Source organism: Drosophila navojoa, chromosome X (genome assembly GCF_054131105.1).
Source record: "Drosophila navojoa isolate 15081-1374.11 chromosome X, UAZ_NAV_1.0, whole genome shotgun sequence".
In the NCBI taxonomy this organism is placed as follows: domain Eukaryota; kingdom Metazoa; phylum Arthropoda; class Insecta; order Diptera; family Drosophilidae; genus Drosophila; species Drosophila navojoa.
The window spans coordinates 9,452,651-9,470,116 of NC_142895.1; the positions used below are offsets into that span (position 1 = coordinate 9,452,651).

General features: G+C 42.4%; 4 protein-coding genes across 5 annotated transcripts in view; 1 reads left to right on the forward strand and 3 right to left on the reverse strand.

The window, feature by feature from the left end:
• mew (multiple edematous wings) overlaps positions 1-3,924 on the reverse strand; it is a 55,356-nt gene extending 51,432 nt beyond the window's left edge. For both annotated transcript variants that reach the window (XM_089264112.1, XM_089264111.1), the window contains exon 1: positions 3,332-3,924. In XM_089264112.1, coding sequence (XP_089120238.1) covers positions 3,332-3,522 — 191 coding nt within the window. In that variant the 5' untranslated portion in view covers positions 3,523-3,924. The remainder of the gene's footprint in view (positions 1-3,331) is intronic.
• A 990-nt stretch (positions 3,925-4,914) lies between these two features.
• On the forward strand, positions 4,915-8,946 carry comt (comatose). Its single transcript, XM_018109975.3, has 6 exons — positions 4,915-5,218; positions 5,283-5,371; positions 5,452-5,670; positions 6,062-7,690; positions 7,747-7,905; positions 7,979-8,946. Exons 1-6 carry the CDS (start codon positions 5,210-5,212, stop codon positions 8,109-8,111), a joined length of 2,238 nt encoding a protein of 745 aa, XP_017965464.1. The 5' UTR covers positions 4,915-5,209; the 3' UTR covers positions 8,112-8,946.
• A 370-nt stretch (positions 8,947-9,316) lies between these two features.
• LOC108655685 (centrosome-associated protein Alms1a) lies at positions 9,317-13,732 on the reverse strand. Its single transcript, XM_089265127.1, has 5 exons — positions 12,201-13,732; positions 11,121-12,139; positions 9,836-10,610; positions 9,614-9,762; positions 9,317-9,542 (listed from the first exon to the last, which is right to left on the reverse strand). Exons 1-5 carry the CDS (start codon positions 13,585-13,587, stop codon positions 9,480-9,482), a joined length of 3,393 nt encoding a protein of 1,130 aa, XP_089121253.1. The 5' UTR covers positions 13,588-13,732; the 3' UTR covers positions 9,317-9,479.
• A 511-nt stretch (positions 13,733-14,243) lies between these two features.
• On the reverse strand, positions 14,244-17,288 carry Usp30 (ubiquitin specific protease 30). Its single transcript, XM_018109190.3, has 4 exons — positions 16,904-17,288; positions 15,478-16,796; positions 15,214-15,416; positions 14,244-15,109 (listed from the first exon to the last, which is right to left on the reverse strand). The coding sequence occupies exons 1-4, from the start codon at positions 16,983-16,985 to the stop codon at positions 15,004-15,006; spliced, it is 1,710 nt and encodes a 569-aa protein (XP_017964679.1). The 5' UTR covers positions 16,986-17,288; the 3' UTR covers positions 14,244-15,003.
• Positions 17,289-17,466: the final 178 nt, after the last annotated feature.

A 17,466-nucleotide genomic window follows, 5' to 3' on the forward strand; every position in this document is an offset into this window, starting at 1 on the left:
CTCTTTAAGGCTTCAGCCTTAACTTAAGCCATGCCATAACTGTGACAGTTCTCAACGGAAAAAGAATTGCGTATGGGGCTTGCAGCTTTGGTCTGTTATGAAGAAGCGACCTAATTGCTTTGACCCACTGCCACCCAAAAGTGGGCAAGTTACTTCCCCAGACTGAATGGCGACCATAACAACAGCAACAGCAACAACAACAACAGCAACTGAAATACGTGGATTCATTGCTCTTGTAATACATTTTTTTATGGCTCCATAAGCCATAAGACGTCTTGGCCAGCTTGGCCGTCTTCGTCTTGGATTGTCTTCAGCCAGCACCGCACCCAAGCCCCTATCATACTTTTGCATTGATTTTCCATTTTCAATTACACTCACATACAATCGAGCATATTAGTGGGCTGATAAATCCTGATCAAGTTTAAGACTTGATATAAATTTTAACCGGATCGAGAAAGATATAAAATATATCTATTTCTGAAACGTTTAAGTATATGGCATAAAGAGAAAAGGACAAACAGCGGAAGACAGACAGAGAGGGAGACAGTGCCAATGCTTACAAATCTGACATAGAAAACAGTCAGGACATTGAGAGAGAGAGAGAGAGAGAGAGAGGAAAACAGATGCTTGAGAAGCATTGGTAGGCTTATGAAGTTAACTTCGAGCGGAATGGGGACTTCAAATTTAGCATTGATTTAGTGTCTTGTTAGCGTATCGAAAATTCGTTCTATGGCAAGTGGATGGCTACATGTTTCTGATGTCTGTGATGTTTTGTCATTTTATTGGCATTGCGATTGGCTCCGACTTGTCTGCCGACTTTGGCGTGAGGATTGCGAACGAGGGTTGGATAGAGGAAGACATGGAGACGCGGGACACAAAGACAGACAAAGCTGTTGCCACAAACAGTTATTCGGTTAGTTGTTGTTGTTGTTGTTGCTGTTGCGTTTGCCATTTGTATCGGCAATTGCTGTTGAGCACCTTACAATCATGATTAACATTAGTTTTAACATGATGATTAAACACTTGATAATCCATAATGAGCGAAGCATATAACAGATGTCTATATACGGCATAGCGAATTATTAAATATCCGTTTCATGCAAATCTACTAAGAAAATTATAATAAAATAATAATATATAGGTCAATATCTCTCTCTATATATATGTGTGTAATATATATTTATAATCTAAATATTTTTACAACTGCAGTTACTTGAAGGTATCTGTGACTCTTCCTGTGACCCTCAATATATATATATATTATATATTTATACTATGTTTTATTATAATAAATTAATAATATATAGGTCAATATCTCTCTCTATATATATGTGTGTAATATATATTTATAATCTAAATATTTTTACAACTGCATTTACTTGAAGGTATCTGCGCGTCTTCCTGTGACCCTCAATATAATAATGTCAATACATAAATCTTTATATATTAATACTATGTATGTGTATATTCGTGTTATCAATAAATACGCACGCAAAAACAGCGGAAATTGATACAGAGAAGAGATGTGAATGACGAGGAGATACCCTAAGTGATTGTTTTTATGACTTTACATATACGGAATATTTTAAGATATTTATCGATAAAAGACAATAAGAACGATATTACTTAGCCGCTCCTTCATTCTGTTCTTCGTCTTCTTTTCTTTCTCCGCTCTTCCTCATCCCCATTCTTATTTATCTTTCGCCTCCTATTTCTCCACCACATTCAAACTAGACACAAGTGACAACTTTTAATTACAGGGTATAAGTATAATAAAATAAAAATGTTTTATATAATATAATAATAAAAAATAAAGTTTACTGTATTAAATTAATGCTACACCAGGAAACATATTGTTGAGAATATCTTGCCAAGTAAATATTGTAAATGCACACAATATCTTATCAGAAAAGGGCCTAAATACACACACATGCACACAGATGATTAAATATATTCGAATATTTGATTTGTAAAAAGGGGCGCTCAAATAGAGATAATCAAACATATTTTTCCGGGAAAAAAAATATGTTTGTATTTACTGTGAATCATTCGCATTTCGGAAATCCGATTTATAAAGGTATTTATTAAGATATTTATGGAGTTCTTCTAAAGATACGAAACATAATCCCTACAAATCAAATTAAAGGTTATAATAATTATAATAGTATAATTATTAAATTATAGCAACGAAGTCATTAGTTTACTATCTCTATTTCTGCTTCTCTTTCAATCTCAATTACTCTGTATCTCTCTCTCTCTCTCACACACACTCTCTCACTACCTTTCTCTCCAGCTTCAAAATCAAAGAAATTTTTGATCTCATATCAATTTAACGCTTTGTCCTTGGCATATTTCTATCTCTATATGCCTTTGAACCGAAAAATAAGAATACTTAAAAAACGAACATTGAATAATCGATGATATTCATTTTTGATAACTTTCTCTGGTAGTAGTAGTAGGCTCTTCAAATTTGTTTGCAGATGTATTCAATTTGCTCAACGATATCAACTAAATGGACAGCGAAATGCTAATGGAAAACACATGCTAGATCAAAACCTTCATGTGAGAGATGTGGCAATGTGTATGTGTGTGTGTGTGTGTGTGTGTGTGTTTGCATATCATCATAGCATCATCTTTATAAATAATCAATATTCATTTTTATTGTATTATATGGTAATCGAACAGCAACTGCGACTATTAACTAAATATTGAAACAAGTTTCGTACATTAACAACAACAACAGCGAAAATAAGATGAAAAAAAAAAATGGCAAATGCAAAAAAAAGCCAAACACGTTTCTGTTTTTTGTCGTCTTTGTTATTACTAATAATCAATATCAGTTAATTAAGGTAAACAAAACGAAAAGTTTACTATCTACCCGACTAAATACATTTATGATTATATATATACTTTATAGTAATTCATTTGGAACAAAAATTTCAAGGCTCTAGCACAGCAGATCCATCATAAAGGCTTTAATATAATATATTACAATATACACAAAAATGTACCAAAATTTATTCTTTAATTTCGGAAAGAGATAGAGATAGATAGAGCTTTTAGCGAGATCAATTGAAATTGAATTTTTATTTTGTTACTAGCTTGAAAATGCATTTATCAATAAATTCCAATGTCACGCCTCCTACGTCACGAATTCGTTATAAAAGTGTAATGATTTATTCACGTAAGTGCAGTGCGCGAACTTAGCCATGTTTACTATGACAGCAGACAACTAACGTAATTAGTAGCCAGAAGTCTGTTAACAAAGGCAGATCGGCGTTGTTTGTGTCGATCTCTGCTCATGTGCAGAAAAGTTTGGATTCTGACTTACCATTTTGTCTTGTTGGACGATTTGATTTCGCCGATTGTGTGCGTGGCCAACGAGTAGCCAAAATATGAATGTGGATGGCCGTACTTGATTAGCGGCTGCCGTTGCTCCAAATTGAATGTCCAGGCGAGGGCGCAAAATGTTACCAATAGAAGACAACGACCAATGTGCCTAACGCTCACAGCCGGCTTCATTTTTATTGCTGTTCCACTCTGGTCAACAACAGCGATTGCAACAACAACAGGTAGTCAGCGCTGTTGTCGCTGTTGCTTTGCTGGCTTCTTTCTAAATATTGTTGTGTTGTTGTTGTTGTTGTTGTTAATATGCACTTGTAGCTGCGGCGAACTTCTTGTTTTGTTTTCAAATACCGCTTAAATTGGCGGTCTTTTTTTCGTCCGGCAAATAGCAGACACAAGAGACTTTTCAGCGAATACCTTTTTTAATTTTTGCATAACAAACTCGCATAGATTACAATACTTATAAAATCACTTAACAATAAAAACAATAACAAAAAAATTTTTACGATAAGCACGACAGATGGAAAGCGTTCACGTTCCGTTACGACCCGTCCACAACGTTCGACGTCTGCAGTGGCAATAACGATTGTTAACAGAACAGTTGTTACGCAAAGCGCTGTTCTATTATTTTAATGTTAACTAACAGCTCTGTTGTGACGTCACATTTTCAGGTTATGCTCTGTTATCCCGGCAGTAGTTTTGCGGGCACTTCAGCAGAGATCCGCCAAATGGCCCAAAACAACTAAAATTAAGTATGTATATATAAGTAAATATTGACAATATTAAAAACCTTAAAAATTATCAAGCACTAATTTTATTACTCTAGAATAAGGAAACTAAGCATATAATGAAATTAGCTGAGAGGCCTCCCGAAAGCAGCAAAGATATGTCCAAAGTATCCAATTTGTTTGATTATAAGTAGTGAAGCCTAAGGAAACATATTATCAGCCTGCATCAACTCCAGAAACCTTGACAGAAGCTAACAATGCTGCGTATCATCTATGGCCAGGTTCGTAATATAATGACTGACATTAGTACATATGATGATGCGGACTGATGGGAAATGCATAATGCTTAGTAGGGGTTTAGTAGTTTAGATTTAAAAACAAGCTCTAATATTATAAAGCTAAAGCCATTCTCCGCGAAAGTAAACGTGATGAAAGGATTGGGTGATCAATATATGCCCAGGAAACAGCAAATTAGCAATAACCCTTATATTGTCAGATTGTTGAATCTATGTAGCACTTGTGATTAGCCGCCCAGCTCATTTTATTTAATCAACTAGTTTTAAAACAAATAACAGTGTCGAAATTGCTTGATTTTCATACAAATTCAAATGCGCGCCCAACATTTTCTGAAATAATGACGTCACGCTGTTAAAACAGCTGTTCGCTTTGCATAACCTACTATCACTCAATCGTGCTAGTTGTCTAGTCTATGTGTTGTCTGGTCAGTGGTGTTAGTGATCATGGTCTTTTAACAGTGTGCATATATTGTCTCTTAACAGTGACAGCTGCAAAGCCTGTTAAACAGCTGTTAGGCCTGCCAACCGGTTTCATTATATTTAAATTCGTTGGCAGGTGCGTGCGCGCATTATTTAAGCTGCGCAGCAAAATTTTGTGAAGAAATCAATGAAATAAAATTGGTGCAAACTTAATGTGCAGCAGAAAGCAATGCAGCATAATCAAAATACAAGGAAGTGGTGAACATTGAAATAAATTAAAATTGTGTCTAATAGGTAAAGCCCGATATAAGCTTTAAATTGGGAAATTGAAAAACTTGAGGAATCAATAAGAATTATATTCAAGCTTGGGCTGAGACTGTAAACAAGAAACAACCCTCACCACATAACCAGGCAGCAAAAATGTCTTATGTGAGTTGTGTGCTATATATATATAATCTCTTCTATTTCTTATATAAACATAACAAATTTGCAGCGTTTGAAGGCTACGAAGTGTCCCACGGACGAATTGTCCCTCACTAATCGAGCGATTGTCAATGTGGCCGATTTTCCAGATGATGTGAAGTATGTGTCCCATTAAAGGGGAAACATCACGATATATTTATATTTATTTATTTATGCATATATATCTCACTATTCTTCAGGTATGCAGATATTTCACCCGCACCGGGTCAACATTTTATATTCGCATTGGAGAAGACAATGGAAGTGCCCAGAGGATATGTAGGCTTCTCTCTCGTGCAGCGCAAGTGGGCGATGCTCTCCATCAATCAGGAGCTGGATGTGCGCCCCTATCGCTTCGATGCAAACTCCGATGTCATAACATCTGTATCCTTTGAAACCGATTTTCTCCAAAAGAAGACGTAAGTGTGCAAAATGTGAAAATATAGCTTAATTTGTTTGTTATATAACAGATATACATATGAGGTTCGACCAATTATTCAAATCTGATTTCTACCAGTACCAGTATTAGATATAATTATATAAATTTAGTACCTACTAATAGCTAAAAGTAAGGTTACCTTAAACAAATTGATGTTAGTTATAGAGACAAAACTAAGGCTAGGTAACCAGGAGGTAAAGTTAAAATATTGTTTCATTACTTCCCAGCTGTAAGTATGGCCAAAATTGGTTTCTGAGAAGACTTGCGTAATAAGTTTCATTAGTTCCTGCTCATTCCTGATGATGATTTCATGATATATTTATTTATAAAATGGAACCGTCCTTCAATTTCAATTTAAATTTCCCCCGCAGCGTTTCACAGGAGCCGTATGACTCAGATGAGATGGCCAAGGAGTTCATCATGCAATTCGCTGGCATGGCCTTGACTGTTGGCCAATCGTTGGTCTTCAATTTCAAGGACAAGAAGCTACTCGGCCTGGCCGTCAAGGTGCTGGAGGCCATCGATCCGAAGAGCCTGGGCGAGGGCAAGGAGCCAGCGATGCGCAACGTCCGTTTCGGTCGGATCTTGGGCAACACGGTGGTGCAGTTCGAGAAGGCAGAGAATAGCTCCCTCAATCTGCAGGGCAAATCGAAGGGCAAGGTGGTGCGCCAATCCATTATCAATCCCGATTGGGACTTTGGCAAAATGGGCATCGGCGGCTTGGACAATGAGTTCAATGCTATCTTTCGTCGTGCGTTTGCCTCGCGTGTCTTTCCACCCGAACTGGTCGAGCAGCTGGGCTGCAAGCATGTAAAAGGCATCTTGCTCTATGGCCCACCTGGTACGGGCAAAACCCTGATGGCTCGTCAAATTGGAACCATGCTGAACGCCCGTGAGCCGAAGATCGTGAATGGACCGCAGATATTGGATAAATATGTGGGCGAATCGGAAGCGAATGTGCGACGTCTGTTCGCCGAGGCCGAAGAGGAAGAGAAGCGTCTGGGTCCGAATAGTGGACTGCATATTATCATCTTCGATGAGATCGATGCCATTTGCAAGCAGCGTGGCTCTGTGGCTGGCAATAGTGGTGTCCACGACACCGTCGTCAATCAGCTGCTGACCAAAATCGATGGTGTGGATCAGTTGAACAATATCTTGGTCATCGGCATGACCAATCGACGGGACATGATCGATGAGGCGCTGCTGCGTCCTGGTCGCTTGGAAGTCCAAATGGAGATCAGTTTGCCCAACGAAGAGGGACGCGTCCAGATCTTGAACATACATACGAAACGTATGCGGGACTTCAACAAGATCAGTGACGATGTCGACTGCAGGGAGATCGCAGCGCTCACCAAGAACTTTAGCGGTGCAGAGCTTGAGGGTCTTGTGCGAGCAGCACAATCGAGCGCCATGAATCGGCTGATCAAGGCCGATGCCAAGGTCACCGTCGATCCGGAGGCTATGGAGAAATTGAAAGTGAATCGTGCTGATTTCCTACATTCGCTGGAGCATGATATTAAGCCAGCCTTCGGCACCGCCCAAGAGATACTCGATAATATGCTGGCACGCGGCGTCGTCAACTGGGGTCAGCCCGTTAGCAATCTTCTAGAGGATGGCATGCTCTATGTCCAGCAGGCCAAAGCGCCCGAGTCCAGTGGTCTTGTCTCGGTTCTGATTGCTGGTGCTCCAAACTCTGGAAAGACGGCCTTAGCTGCCCAACTAGCGAAAATGTCCGATTTTCCGTTTGTCAAGGTCTGCTCGCCGGAGGATATGGTCGGCTATACGGAGTCGGCAAAATGCTTGCACATTCGCAAGATATTCGATGATGCCTATCGCTCCACACTCAGCTGCATTGTCGTCGATAATGTGGAACGTCTGCTCGACTATGGACCCATTGGACCGCGATACTCGAATCTAACGCTTCAGGCGTTGCTTGTGCTGCTCAAGAAGCAGCCGCCCAAGGGACGCAAGCTTCTCATTCTCTGCACCTCCAGCAGACGGTAAGGAATGCCATATCCTTATAGCGAAACTCGAACTAATTCTCTACTGCTTACAGTGAAGTCTTGGAGGAAATGGAAATGCTTTCAGCCTTCACGGCGGTGCTGCATGTGCCCAATCTATCCAGTCCGGAGCATGTCATCTCCGTTCTCGAGGACACGGACATCTTTAGCAAGGGCGAACTGCAAGCCATTGGCAAGAAGATGGCTGGCAAACGGTATGTATATAAGCCGATGATGCCACTGACCCGTTCTACATTCATCTATACAATATACTCTAAATATTCACAGCGTCTTCATTGGCATCAAGAAGCTACTGGGCCTAATCGATATGGCTAGACAGACGGAACCCTCTCAGCGTGCCATCAAGTTCTTGACAAAAATGGAGGAGGAAGGTGGCTTGGATATGGTAGCACGCAAATAAGTTGATCAAGCGAGTGAGATCGGAGCTCGTCTAATTGCAATCTCAATTATTAGCTTTTAAGAAACTAGTTTTCGCCGATATACTAACGCGTTGTTATCATATATATATATACATATATATATATATATTGTATATATATATAAATATTTAAATTTCTATATACATATATTCCCGATCTGTATGCAACAGTTATTTAATCGAATATAATCCCCACACATACATAACCGACTTTAACTGCTTCGCATTGTTTTGTTGGTCCAGTCCACTAATCGATTCCTATTCCAATTCCAAAACGTTCCTAACCTTCAATGGCGAAAAAAAAATCAAACAAACCAACAACAAAATAAAAAGAACAACCTTCCACTATACTTCGATCTGTGGCAAAACAGAAATGTGAGACCTGTGACCTGATTTGGCATTGCGGCTGGTATTACAAATAACATAATCCTATTTATATATAAATACATACATACACATATATATATAAATTAATTGTTTACATTATAATTACAATCAACACTTATATCTCGATAAACGATAAACACCTATAAATAATATGCATTTGTAGCTGCATTAAATTAGTTAATTCATATTATTTAATTGTTGTTTTTTGTTCACATTTTGTTATTCAACTAAATGTTTCGATCTTGTTAATCTTAAGAATTTTCCTTCGAATAGAGAACACCAAAAACATATTTAGGAAATTAAACGTTGTTTAGCTTGCAAAGAGTTTAAATTAATTACATAATATTATACAATTAATACGCAATATTGTTAATCGCCAATGTTATAAACTTAAATAAATAAAATCCAATCTAAAAAAAAAAAAAAAAAACCCATCCTGGTCTTTATTTATCTAATCTGGTAGAGCCCAAAATTGCACTGAATTTTTCGGTTTTGTATTTTCACTTTATTTTATATATAAATTGAGCACAAACATTAACTTTTTGTAATCTAAGTTTCTTTTATAAAACATGCATATTATTAATGTTCTATTTTATTGATCCATTTGATCAATAGTTCTGTTCAATATAAACTTTACTTATTCCTATATAACATTCCTAGCTAACATTTTACTTTTAATTATAGATTGAAATTATAAAACCAAATTTAAAACTCTTTTATGGCAGATGAAATTTTTTATCGGTCAACAGAATCAAATCTAAATTCTACTAAATATGACTTGACAAAACACATGGACAAAAAAATAGATGTATAAAAACTAAATTAAAATATAAAATCGATTTGACATAGAGCCTTCAATAGCATGCATATAAAACTATTTGATTCAGAAAACAATTCTATATGGCCGATTTATATATAAGTATATATATTTTGCAACTGGCACTGGTTGAATTGCTGGCTGTACTAGATAACGGTGCGACTGTGATTGAGTGAGAGCTTGCCACAGCGAACGCGACGCTGCAAACGCTGTGAATGAGAAATGCAATTAGCAATCGAGAGTCTATAGAGAGCATATGTATGTGTGCAGTTTGGCATACCCGATTGAAGACGTCACGCAGTATACGATTGCTGCGACGGCGACGCTCCTCGCATTCACGCTTTTGTGCGGCAATCACCTCGGGCAGTTTCTCGCAACGTTTGCTGGTCAACGCCTTCATCTCGCGTGTGGAAAATATGCGAATGCGAGCTGCAGGAATAAAAAATAAAATATCGAAATATTACTGAAAACTCAACGGGAGTCTGGGTAGCACGGCACTTACAGGCGACAGGTGGTGGCAGCTGCTTCAGTCGCTGGTCCAGCGAGTCCAGGCTGCCGTGTTCGATGAGCTGCTCGAGTTCTTTGCGGCGTGCATTGCGCAGCAGCTGCATCTGATTGAGAATCGCTTTGCGCTGCTTGGACTGAGCGCAGAATTGCGGGCGAGCACGTTGCAGATGATCCTGCAAGGACAAGAAGTCCGGTGTTTCCTCGACGGTGCCCGTAGTCGAACTGAAGTGTATGACATAGGCAATGCCACGTGGCCTCACTTGCAGCACATACTGTGATTGCCTTTGCTCCCCCTCCCAGCACTGCTGCTGCTGCGGTCGCTTCTGCTCGCTGGAACTGGAGGTGCGCTGCGATTGACGTCGATGCTGGCGCGGCTGCAGCTGCTGGTGGCACGCCACATCGTCATACTGATGTGTTGTTGTCGTTGTTGTTGTCGTCGTTGCCTCACATGCATTGGCCAAACTCAAAGGTATGGACATCTCCGAGCTGATGCACAACATGGATGAGGTGGAGTTTGTGGTTGCGCCATTGGTACTTGCTGCAGTTGTTACTGCTGCTGCTGCTGCTGCTGCCGCAGTCGTCGTCACTGTTGGTGCCGCAGCATGCACATGACAAGGCGAGGCATGTGAGTTGACCACCTGATAGTAGATGGGGCCCTCATCCAGGCAGCCAACAGTTCGAGTGTATTGCATTTCCGTGTATTGATTTTGTTGCTGTTGTATTGGTTGTTGTTGTTGGCGTTGTTGCAATTTATTATACGGGCATCGTTGCTGTAAGATAAGCAACGAAACAATAGCAATTAGTTGATTTGATAAGGCATAGCTATAGATCAGATTATAAATGAATTATCACTAAGTATTGTAATAGGGAATTTCCCTGTGATTCTTGTATAGTTATTTAACTCTGAAGTCTACGGCTGAAACATTAGATTACAGACAAGTCTGGAACTCGAACATATATCAACATTGTTTAAATGATTGGGCCAATCCAATCCGCCCCCTCTCTCTCTCTCTCTCACTCTTACACTTTAGGGGAGATCTCGATTGCTATTCAAACTCTTATCATAAGATCTGTTTGGTTTTTAAGTGAAGCCTTCGACATCTCCCAATCTCTATTTCTCTTCCTCTCTATCCATATCTCTCTCTCTCTTTCTAATCTATTAGTTCATAAACAAGTAAATGAGTGATTATCTCCCTCCCTCCCTCTCTGTTCTTGTCCCTCTTCCTCTATACAAGCTTCAGCTGTAAGTAGAATCAGTCTGCATTAAATTTAGATCTCACCATGTGGCACGTGACATTATAATCGTGCTGCTGTTGCAGCTGCTGCTGTTGCAGCTGCTGCTGTTGCAGCTGCTGCTGCCGATAGATGACGTGCTGCTGCTGTTGCTGCTGTCGCAGGAGGAGCTGTTGCTGCTGTTGCTGCTGCTGCTGCTCCAGACGTTGCTGTTGCTGATTTTGATAGTGGGCCATGAACTGGCGCTGTCGCTGCTGGACAAAGGAGCAGACGCTTTCGGTGCTGCCCGAGTGCTCACTGAGGCCAGTGGGCGTGGCCATTTTGCTGCGCTGCTGCGGCGCACGTGGTGGTGGTGGAGGAGGAGGTGGAGGAGGTGCTGCCGCTGCACCTCCAAGGCTACGGGGAAATGTTGCAATGGGCGCGGCTGGGAGCGCTGCTTTTGGTGCATTTGGCATGACCTGAGGATGCTCCACCGCCATCTGGATGGGTATGCGCACAGATTTCGCACTGGATGGGGGCGAGATCACGCTCTTGGCAGCGTTGGTCAATAGATGCTGTAGCTTGCGCAGACGCAGAATTTCCGTTTCGATCCAATTGAGCTGCGTGCGTCGCTCTGAGTCTAGTTGGACGCGTTGCAATCGCTTCTCCTCATACTCAATCTCGCTCTGCGTCATGGGATTCAGCCATTCCTGCACGGCTGCCTGCTCATCGACAGCGTTGACGGTGTATCTAATCTGTACATTTGTCTTTTGTGTGACCAGCTCATTGGAGGTGGCGCTGCTAGTGGATGTATAGCTGCTGGGCAGTGGTGTGAGTGCGGGCGTGGCCAGGCGTGTGCGAGGAGCAGGCACGGGAGCAGCCAAAGAGACGGGAGCACACTCCGTCGTGGCAGTATGGATGGGACTTATTGTTGCTGCGGCACGAGAAGCAACTGGACTAGGCACAGCAGCAGGCGCAACTGCTGGAGCTGGCGTGGTTGCAGCAGGCACCGAATGCTCCAACGAATTCCTTTTACTTGTATTGACGCTCATGTCCTTTCTGAGAGGCTGGCTATGGCGCAAGGTATCTACAGACAAAGGGAGTATGGTATATAGAGCTAACTCCATTGAACGATAAGTGTATCATACCTGCACCGCCAGCTATAAATTTCTCTCTTCTGTGCTTCTCCTTGAGCTGCGCGTCCTTGTACTGGACGCGCTTGACATCCGTTCGACCGTTGAGGCTACTGCTGCTGCTGGCCGTCAGATCAAGGCAGGCCAACCGCTTGGCTATATCCCGAATTAGCTGTTTCTTTTGGCCATAGCTGAGGCTGCGCTTATTGACCAGCGAGCAGAGCAAATCAATGCCCAGATCCAGATCGCATTTAGCGGGCGAACTAGTGGCGCTCGAACAGCTAGAGATGTTTTGCTGCTGTTGGTGCTGCGGTGGCTGTTTATTCTCCTTGTTCTCTTTGTTTTCCTTGTGCTCCCTCTTTTCCTTGTTCGTGTTGCGTCGGTTGCACAGCACCTGCTCCAGCTGCGCTGCATATTCACGCTCTTGACGCTGCTGTTCCACATGACGCAGCAGCTCCTCGGCGCTTAAGCTTCGGCTACGGCTGCGGCTGCGGCTTTGGCTTTGGCTTTGGCTTCCACTGTTGCTCTGACTGGTCGAGGGACGCGAATTATGCTGATAGTCAAAGCTGCTCACGGCGGATGTGGCGCAACTCTCCCTCCGCGAACTCTGGCTGGGCACAGGCGTGGGCGTGGCCACGGGCGTAGCTGTAGGCGTCGCCTGTGGCTGACTACAAGTGTGATTGCCTGGGACAAGGGTGCTGGAGGCAAGCGGTGCAGCTGGCTTCTGTTGATTTAGCTCCTTTTTGCCCTCCTGCTGCAGTCGATTCAAATCGGTTTCTGAATGATTGGGTCGATCCGCTCCTGGGCATCTAACAGCAGGCTGTATGACCGCTTCCAATACAGAGCGCTCTAATGTGCTAATATTGCTGGTGGAGGCAGCACGACCATAGCGATAACCCACATCAGCGGCGGGATCCCATTCGAGACGCTTGTGCGATTTGAGCGCCGATTCCGGCGTTTGAGTTTTGCGGGTTTTTATCATCGGCGTTCGCGTCTGCGTGCTTTTAGTTGGCGTGCGAAGATCCTCTACCGAGGCGGATGCAATGCGTGGACCACTTCCCACTTTGTTATCCATGACAATGGGTATCTGCTTTACGTTCTCAGTTGACGAAACGCATTCCTTTTGCTTTCGAGCGATGGTCTTGGCAGCTGCGCATGCAGCTGTTGTTGCAACCCCCAAGCTGCTGCTACGGCTACGGCAGCGGCTGCTTGGCGCGCCGACGCTCACGTTGCTGCTCGTTGTGGAAGTGGTTGATGAGAAAGCCATGAAGCGTTCCAGGCCCAATTCACGATCGTTGGACAGTTCCGCCAGATATTCTCTAATTTTGGGCGTAATGCGTGAGGTGCTCTGTAATTTTCCATCATAATGTAGTTTACGTTTTGTACTATTATTGTTTGACATTGCTTCACATAGCTTTTGAATTTCGAATTGTACACAAGTGCGAGCCAGAAGTACGCAATGGCAAATGCGCAGCGTCAGTGTGTACACACGATCTAATGTTGGTGCATTCAAGTTTATCGATAGGCGATAATTGCATTGATAACATAGATTAATCTTTAAAAAATTATTAAAACGTTGACATTTGCATTAATACTTAAATTAAATTACAATTTTACTATTTAAAATAAAAATATGCAAATTATATACATTACGAAACATACATTAATGCTGTTTTTTGGCCAATGCAGCATTTGGCTGATTTGGCCGATAGACTATATTAAGCTGTTAAATTTGAACTATGCGAAAGTATATCTGATTTCATGATCGCAATTCAAAATGTTCAAAAATTATATTTGAGAGTGAAAACTTTATTGTAATTGGATATATTAGATGAAATACTATTCAAATTAAGTTAAGGCTATAGAATGTATATAGTAACATATGAATATGCATTGCGTGCATTTATAGCATTGGTTACTGATAACATTCTTAGTTCATTATCAGTATGTTAGACTGCAACAAGACTGTTAAATTTAAACCAATTTTATCAAAATATAAGAATATAAAAAACGATCATAGATCACCACAAATGCTCTGTAAAATGAAAATAAACACAATTTCTTTGTAAATATCTATCCGAACTTTATTAATAGGGCGTTTAACATAGATTATTATTGTTTGGGCGATTGGGTTGATCTATCATGTACATAAATCGCTATTATTGTGGTAGGCTAAGGGTGTATATAGACACTGTACCGATAAATGCAAAAGCCAATCGATTTTTTTCGAATCGCTTGACGCCTAAAGAGCGGGAAGTACATATATAATATATATATATATGTATATATTTATTTGAACAAATTTCTTAAAAAAAAAAAACGATATACACTTAATAATTTTGCTCGCGGTAATACCCCTAGCATTAATTTTTTGTTCTTGATCTATATCGCTAAATACAGACGTCTAAAAAGCACATGGCGTGAATTTTAAATTCAATTTAAAAATTTTTAAATGCAATAATGTAACAAAATTGTATATATGTGTATGTATGATGGAGAAACACCTGCCCAGGTGTGTGTATGTGTGTGTTTTTTTGGTGCTTGCTGAGACCTTTATTTCCTTTCGCAGTTCCATAAAACGGATTTTAAATCTCTTCTTCTTTTTGTTTGTTTTGTTGTTTTTTGTTTTACTTTGTTGTTTTATGTTTGTTTTTGGAGCTGTCTGGTATGGCCACCGTTCGATTATTATAGGGTATAATAACTTGAATTTCCATCACAACGTTGAGAAGATATTTATAATGAAGAAATGACTAGGCCGACGAGCTGGTTCTTTGGGGGACTCGGAGATTAGGATTGTGACCGGATCATGGACCGGTGCTCAGCGCCGCTGCTGGCCACGATCGTAGAACAATAAATATGCCGGCACACTGAGTACCTCATCAATTGATACCTCGCGTACAATCGTATCCGATGTATAGAACCAGCTGAAAGTGTGAATATTTATAAGGTATAGAAATATATAGAAATATATATACATATATATATTTATAGATATGTATACGTGTATGGCTTATCACCAATCACTTACCGATGTGCATTGCGTAAGGAACCGCGTCGATAGGTCACAAAGTGTCCGCTGTTCGCTTCGCCGGAATGTACGACCACAGCGAGCAGCCGATACAGATTCTTTGGGAACATGGCACCGAAGCCTTCACCGCCTGCACCGCCGCCATTGTTCATGGGCAGGCTAGAGGAATACAGCGACATGGTCGAGCCCCAAGGTGTGCCCGCCTAAATGGAATACACAAATGCTTTCAGAATGGGAAGAAAGGGCAATTTCGGTTAAACTCACCTGACTGTTTAGATGGGGCTGCACAAAGCTATATGGCGCCATGGACAAGCTCTCGGGAAAATGCACGTAATCCTGTCGCTTGCACACCTGCCCGGTGGGCAGCCAAACGGTGCGCGCAATGTGTATGCACAGGCAAGCTGGAAGCTTGGCAAAGGTCACAGATTTGGTGTGCATTGTTGTCTCATTGCATGAGTCGCATTTGACATCGCTCAAATCCTCGGAGGTGATGTACTCGCTGAGTAAGTGGCCCAAGCTCAGGCCAGAGCGCCGCTGTGTGGGCAGATTTAGTGTGATGCTATCGAATTTATCATAGCGCACAGCGGACTTGGAGCCGCAGCCATTGCAAACGATTTGGGCGCCCATTGCGCCCTGAAACGGATGCGCCACCTGGCTGGGCATCATGCTCGACCAAATGGATACACGGCCAGGACCGCGATTCAGACGCTCCAGCGAACGGCAGGAGCTCGAGACGCGTCGATTGAGGCCCTCGCCTTGGTGCTGCTGTTGCTGCTGTTGAGGTAGGCGAGGGCGTGAGAGACGCTCGTTGCCCAACATTGGCGAAACGTTCAATGGCTCCGCCTGCGTCTCAAAATCCAAGCCATAGCCGAATGGCATAAAGGTGGAGGCGCCGCCAGCACCAGCCGCTGCTGGTGTCATAATCTCAGAAGTTTCACGTTCACACACCGAGGCTGGTGAATCCGGTGTGTGAGCCTCGGAACGGACCAGACGCTGTAGGCTGGTCGCTTCATCATATTCCATATTGAGGAAATCGGTTAGCATGGCACTGGATGGTCGATTGGGCTGATCGCCAATGCGTTGGCCAGCCATGTTGCAAGTGCGATAGGCTGCAGCTGCGGCTGTCGCAGCTCCTGTGCCCAAATCCAAGCCGTCGCCAGTGTCGTTACCAGTGTTCATTTGATTGCTCGCTGTGGCCGGCAGCAGTGCATCGGACAAGCAGCCCACCTGCTGTGGCCGTGTGGCCTCCTCCTCCAGTGATGAGAGCAGCACATGGAATAGCTCATGAGCATCATGCTCCTCCTGCGGTATTACCCAGCCAAGTGTATTTAGGGCACGCAGCACTGCGCCTGGTGAATGGGGATCACCGCGCAGTGTGGCGTGCGTGCCATTCACCACCTCCAGGGTGCTCAGCATGGAGCTGATCAAGCTCTTGCGATCAGGCGTGGCACCATTGTACAACTGCAGCCAGGCAATAAACTGTGGACAAGCAGCCAGAGCCTGAAGTAGTGTATTAAGGAAGCAGGTGCGGCCAAAATTGTGTAATCCAGCAATTTGGCCGCGGCGCTGACGTAAACGAGAGCCTGACGATAGCCAGAAGAGAAATGGGGATAATTAGTGTGAATAAATGCAGCCAGTGTTGCACAACACTAAACGACAGAGAGCGACAACAAAATCGAACCGAACTTACCTGATGGGCCCCAAAAAACGAAGGCGCCGACAACGGCGGCCACCGTAACACCGGCAGCCATCAAAATCTTCTCACTTTCCATTGTTGTGATTCAGAAACAGGGCTATGGGCGGGCAGGTAGGAGGGGATGGGCGGGAGGCGTTGCACACACTGTGTTTAGCACTACAACATCGATTGGCATTAACAACAAACACACTGCACTTGGCCAATGTTACGCTGAGGCTGCTGCTTCTTTTGGTTGTGTGTGTGTGTTTGCGAGTGTGTCTCTCTTTTACCACAGCTGTTATATTTGTTTTTATAATATTAACATTAAAGCCTAGAAAAAAAAACCTGAAATTCTTCTATACTATTGTGTGTCTGTCTGGTGTCTGATGTTTAGTGATTGGCCCTGCCACATCGTCGAATTATGCACTCGACTTTTGCCAGACCGTTGAGTTTTCTACCAACGGTCTGGCAGCATATCACATAAGCTGAGTCTGCTGCAACAGTCAAAGCTGGCATAACAAATTTTGTTCGTTCTATAAACATGCTGTGAAAAAATATATCAAAACGAATTTTGTGCT

Bases quoted from the DNA above. Each gene is read 5' to 3' on its own strand.
- Usp30 (XM_018109190.3), bottom strand. From the start codon at position 16,985: ATGGAAAGTGAGAAGATTTTGATGGCTGCCGGTGTTACGGTGGCCGCC. The intron at 15,417-15,477 runs GTGAGTTTAACC...TATTCCATTTAG, and splicing joins AGCCCCATCTAAACAGTCAG to GCGGGCACACCTTGGGGCTC. The intron at 15,110-15,213 runs GTAAGTGATTGG...TCACACTTTCAG, and splicing joins TCCTTACGCAATGCACATCG to CTGGTTCTATACATCGGATA.
- comt (XM_018109975.3), top strand. The intron at 5,372-5,451 runs GTATGTGTCCCA...ACTATTCTTCAG, and splicing joins GATTTTCCAGATGATGTGAA to GTATGCAGATATTTCACCCG. The intron at 7,691-7,746 runs GTAAGGAATGCC...TACTGCTTACAG, and splicing joins CTCTGCACCTCCAGCAGACG to TGAAGTCTTGGAGGAAATGG.
- LOC108655685 (XM_089265127.1), bottom strand. From the start codon at position 13,587: ATGTCAAACAATAATAGTACAAAACGTAAACTACATTATGATGGAAAA. The intron at 10,611-11,120 runs GTGAGATCTAAA...CTTATCTTACAG, and splicing joins ATAATGTCACGTGCCACATG to CAACGATGCCCGTATAATAA. The intron at 9,543-9,613 runs GTATGCCAAACT...TCTCATTCACAG, and splicing joins TGCGTGACGTCTTCAATCGG to CGTTTGCAGCGTCGCGTTCG.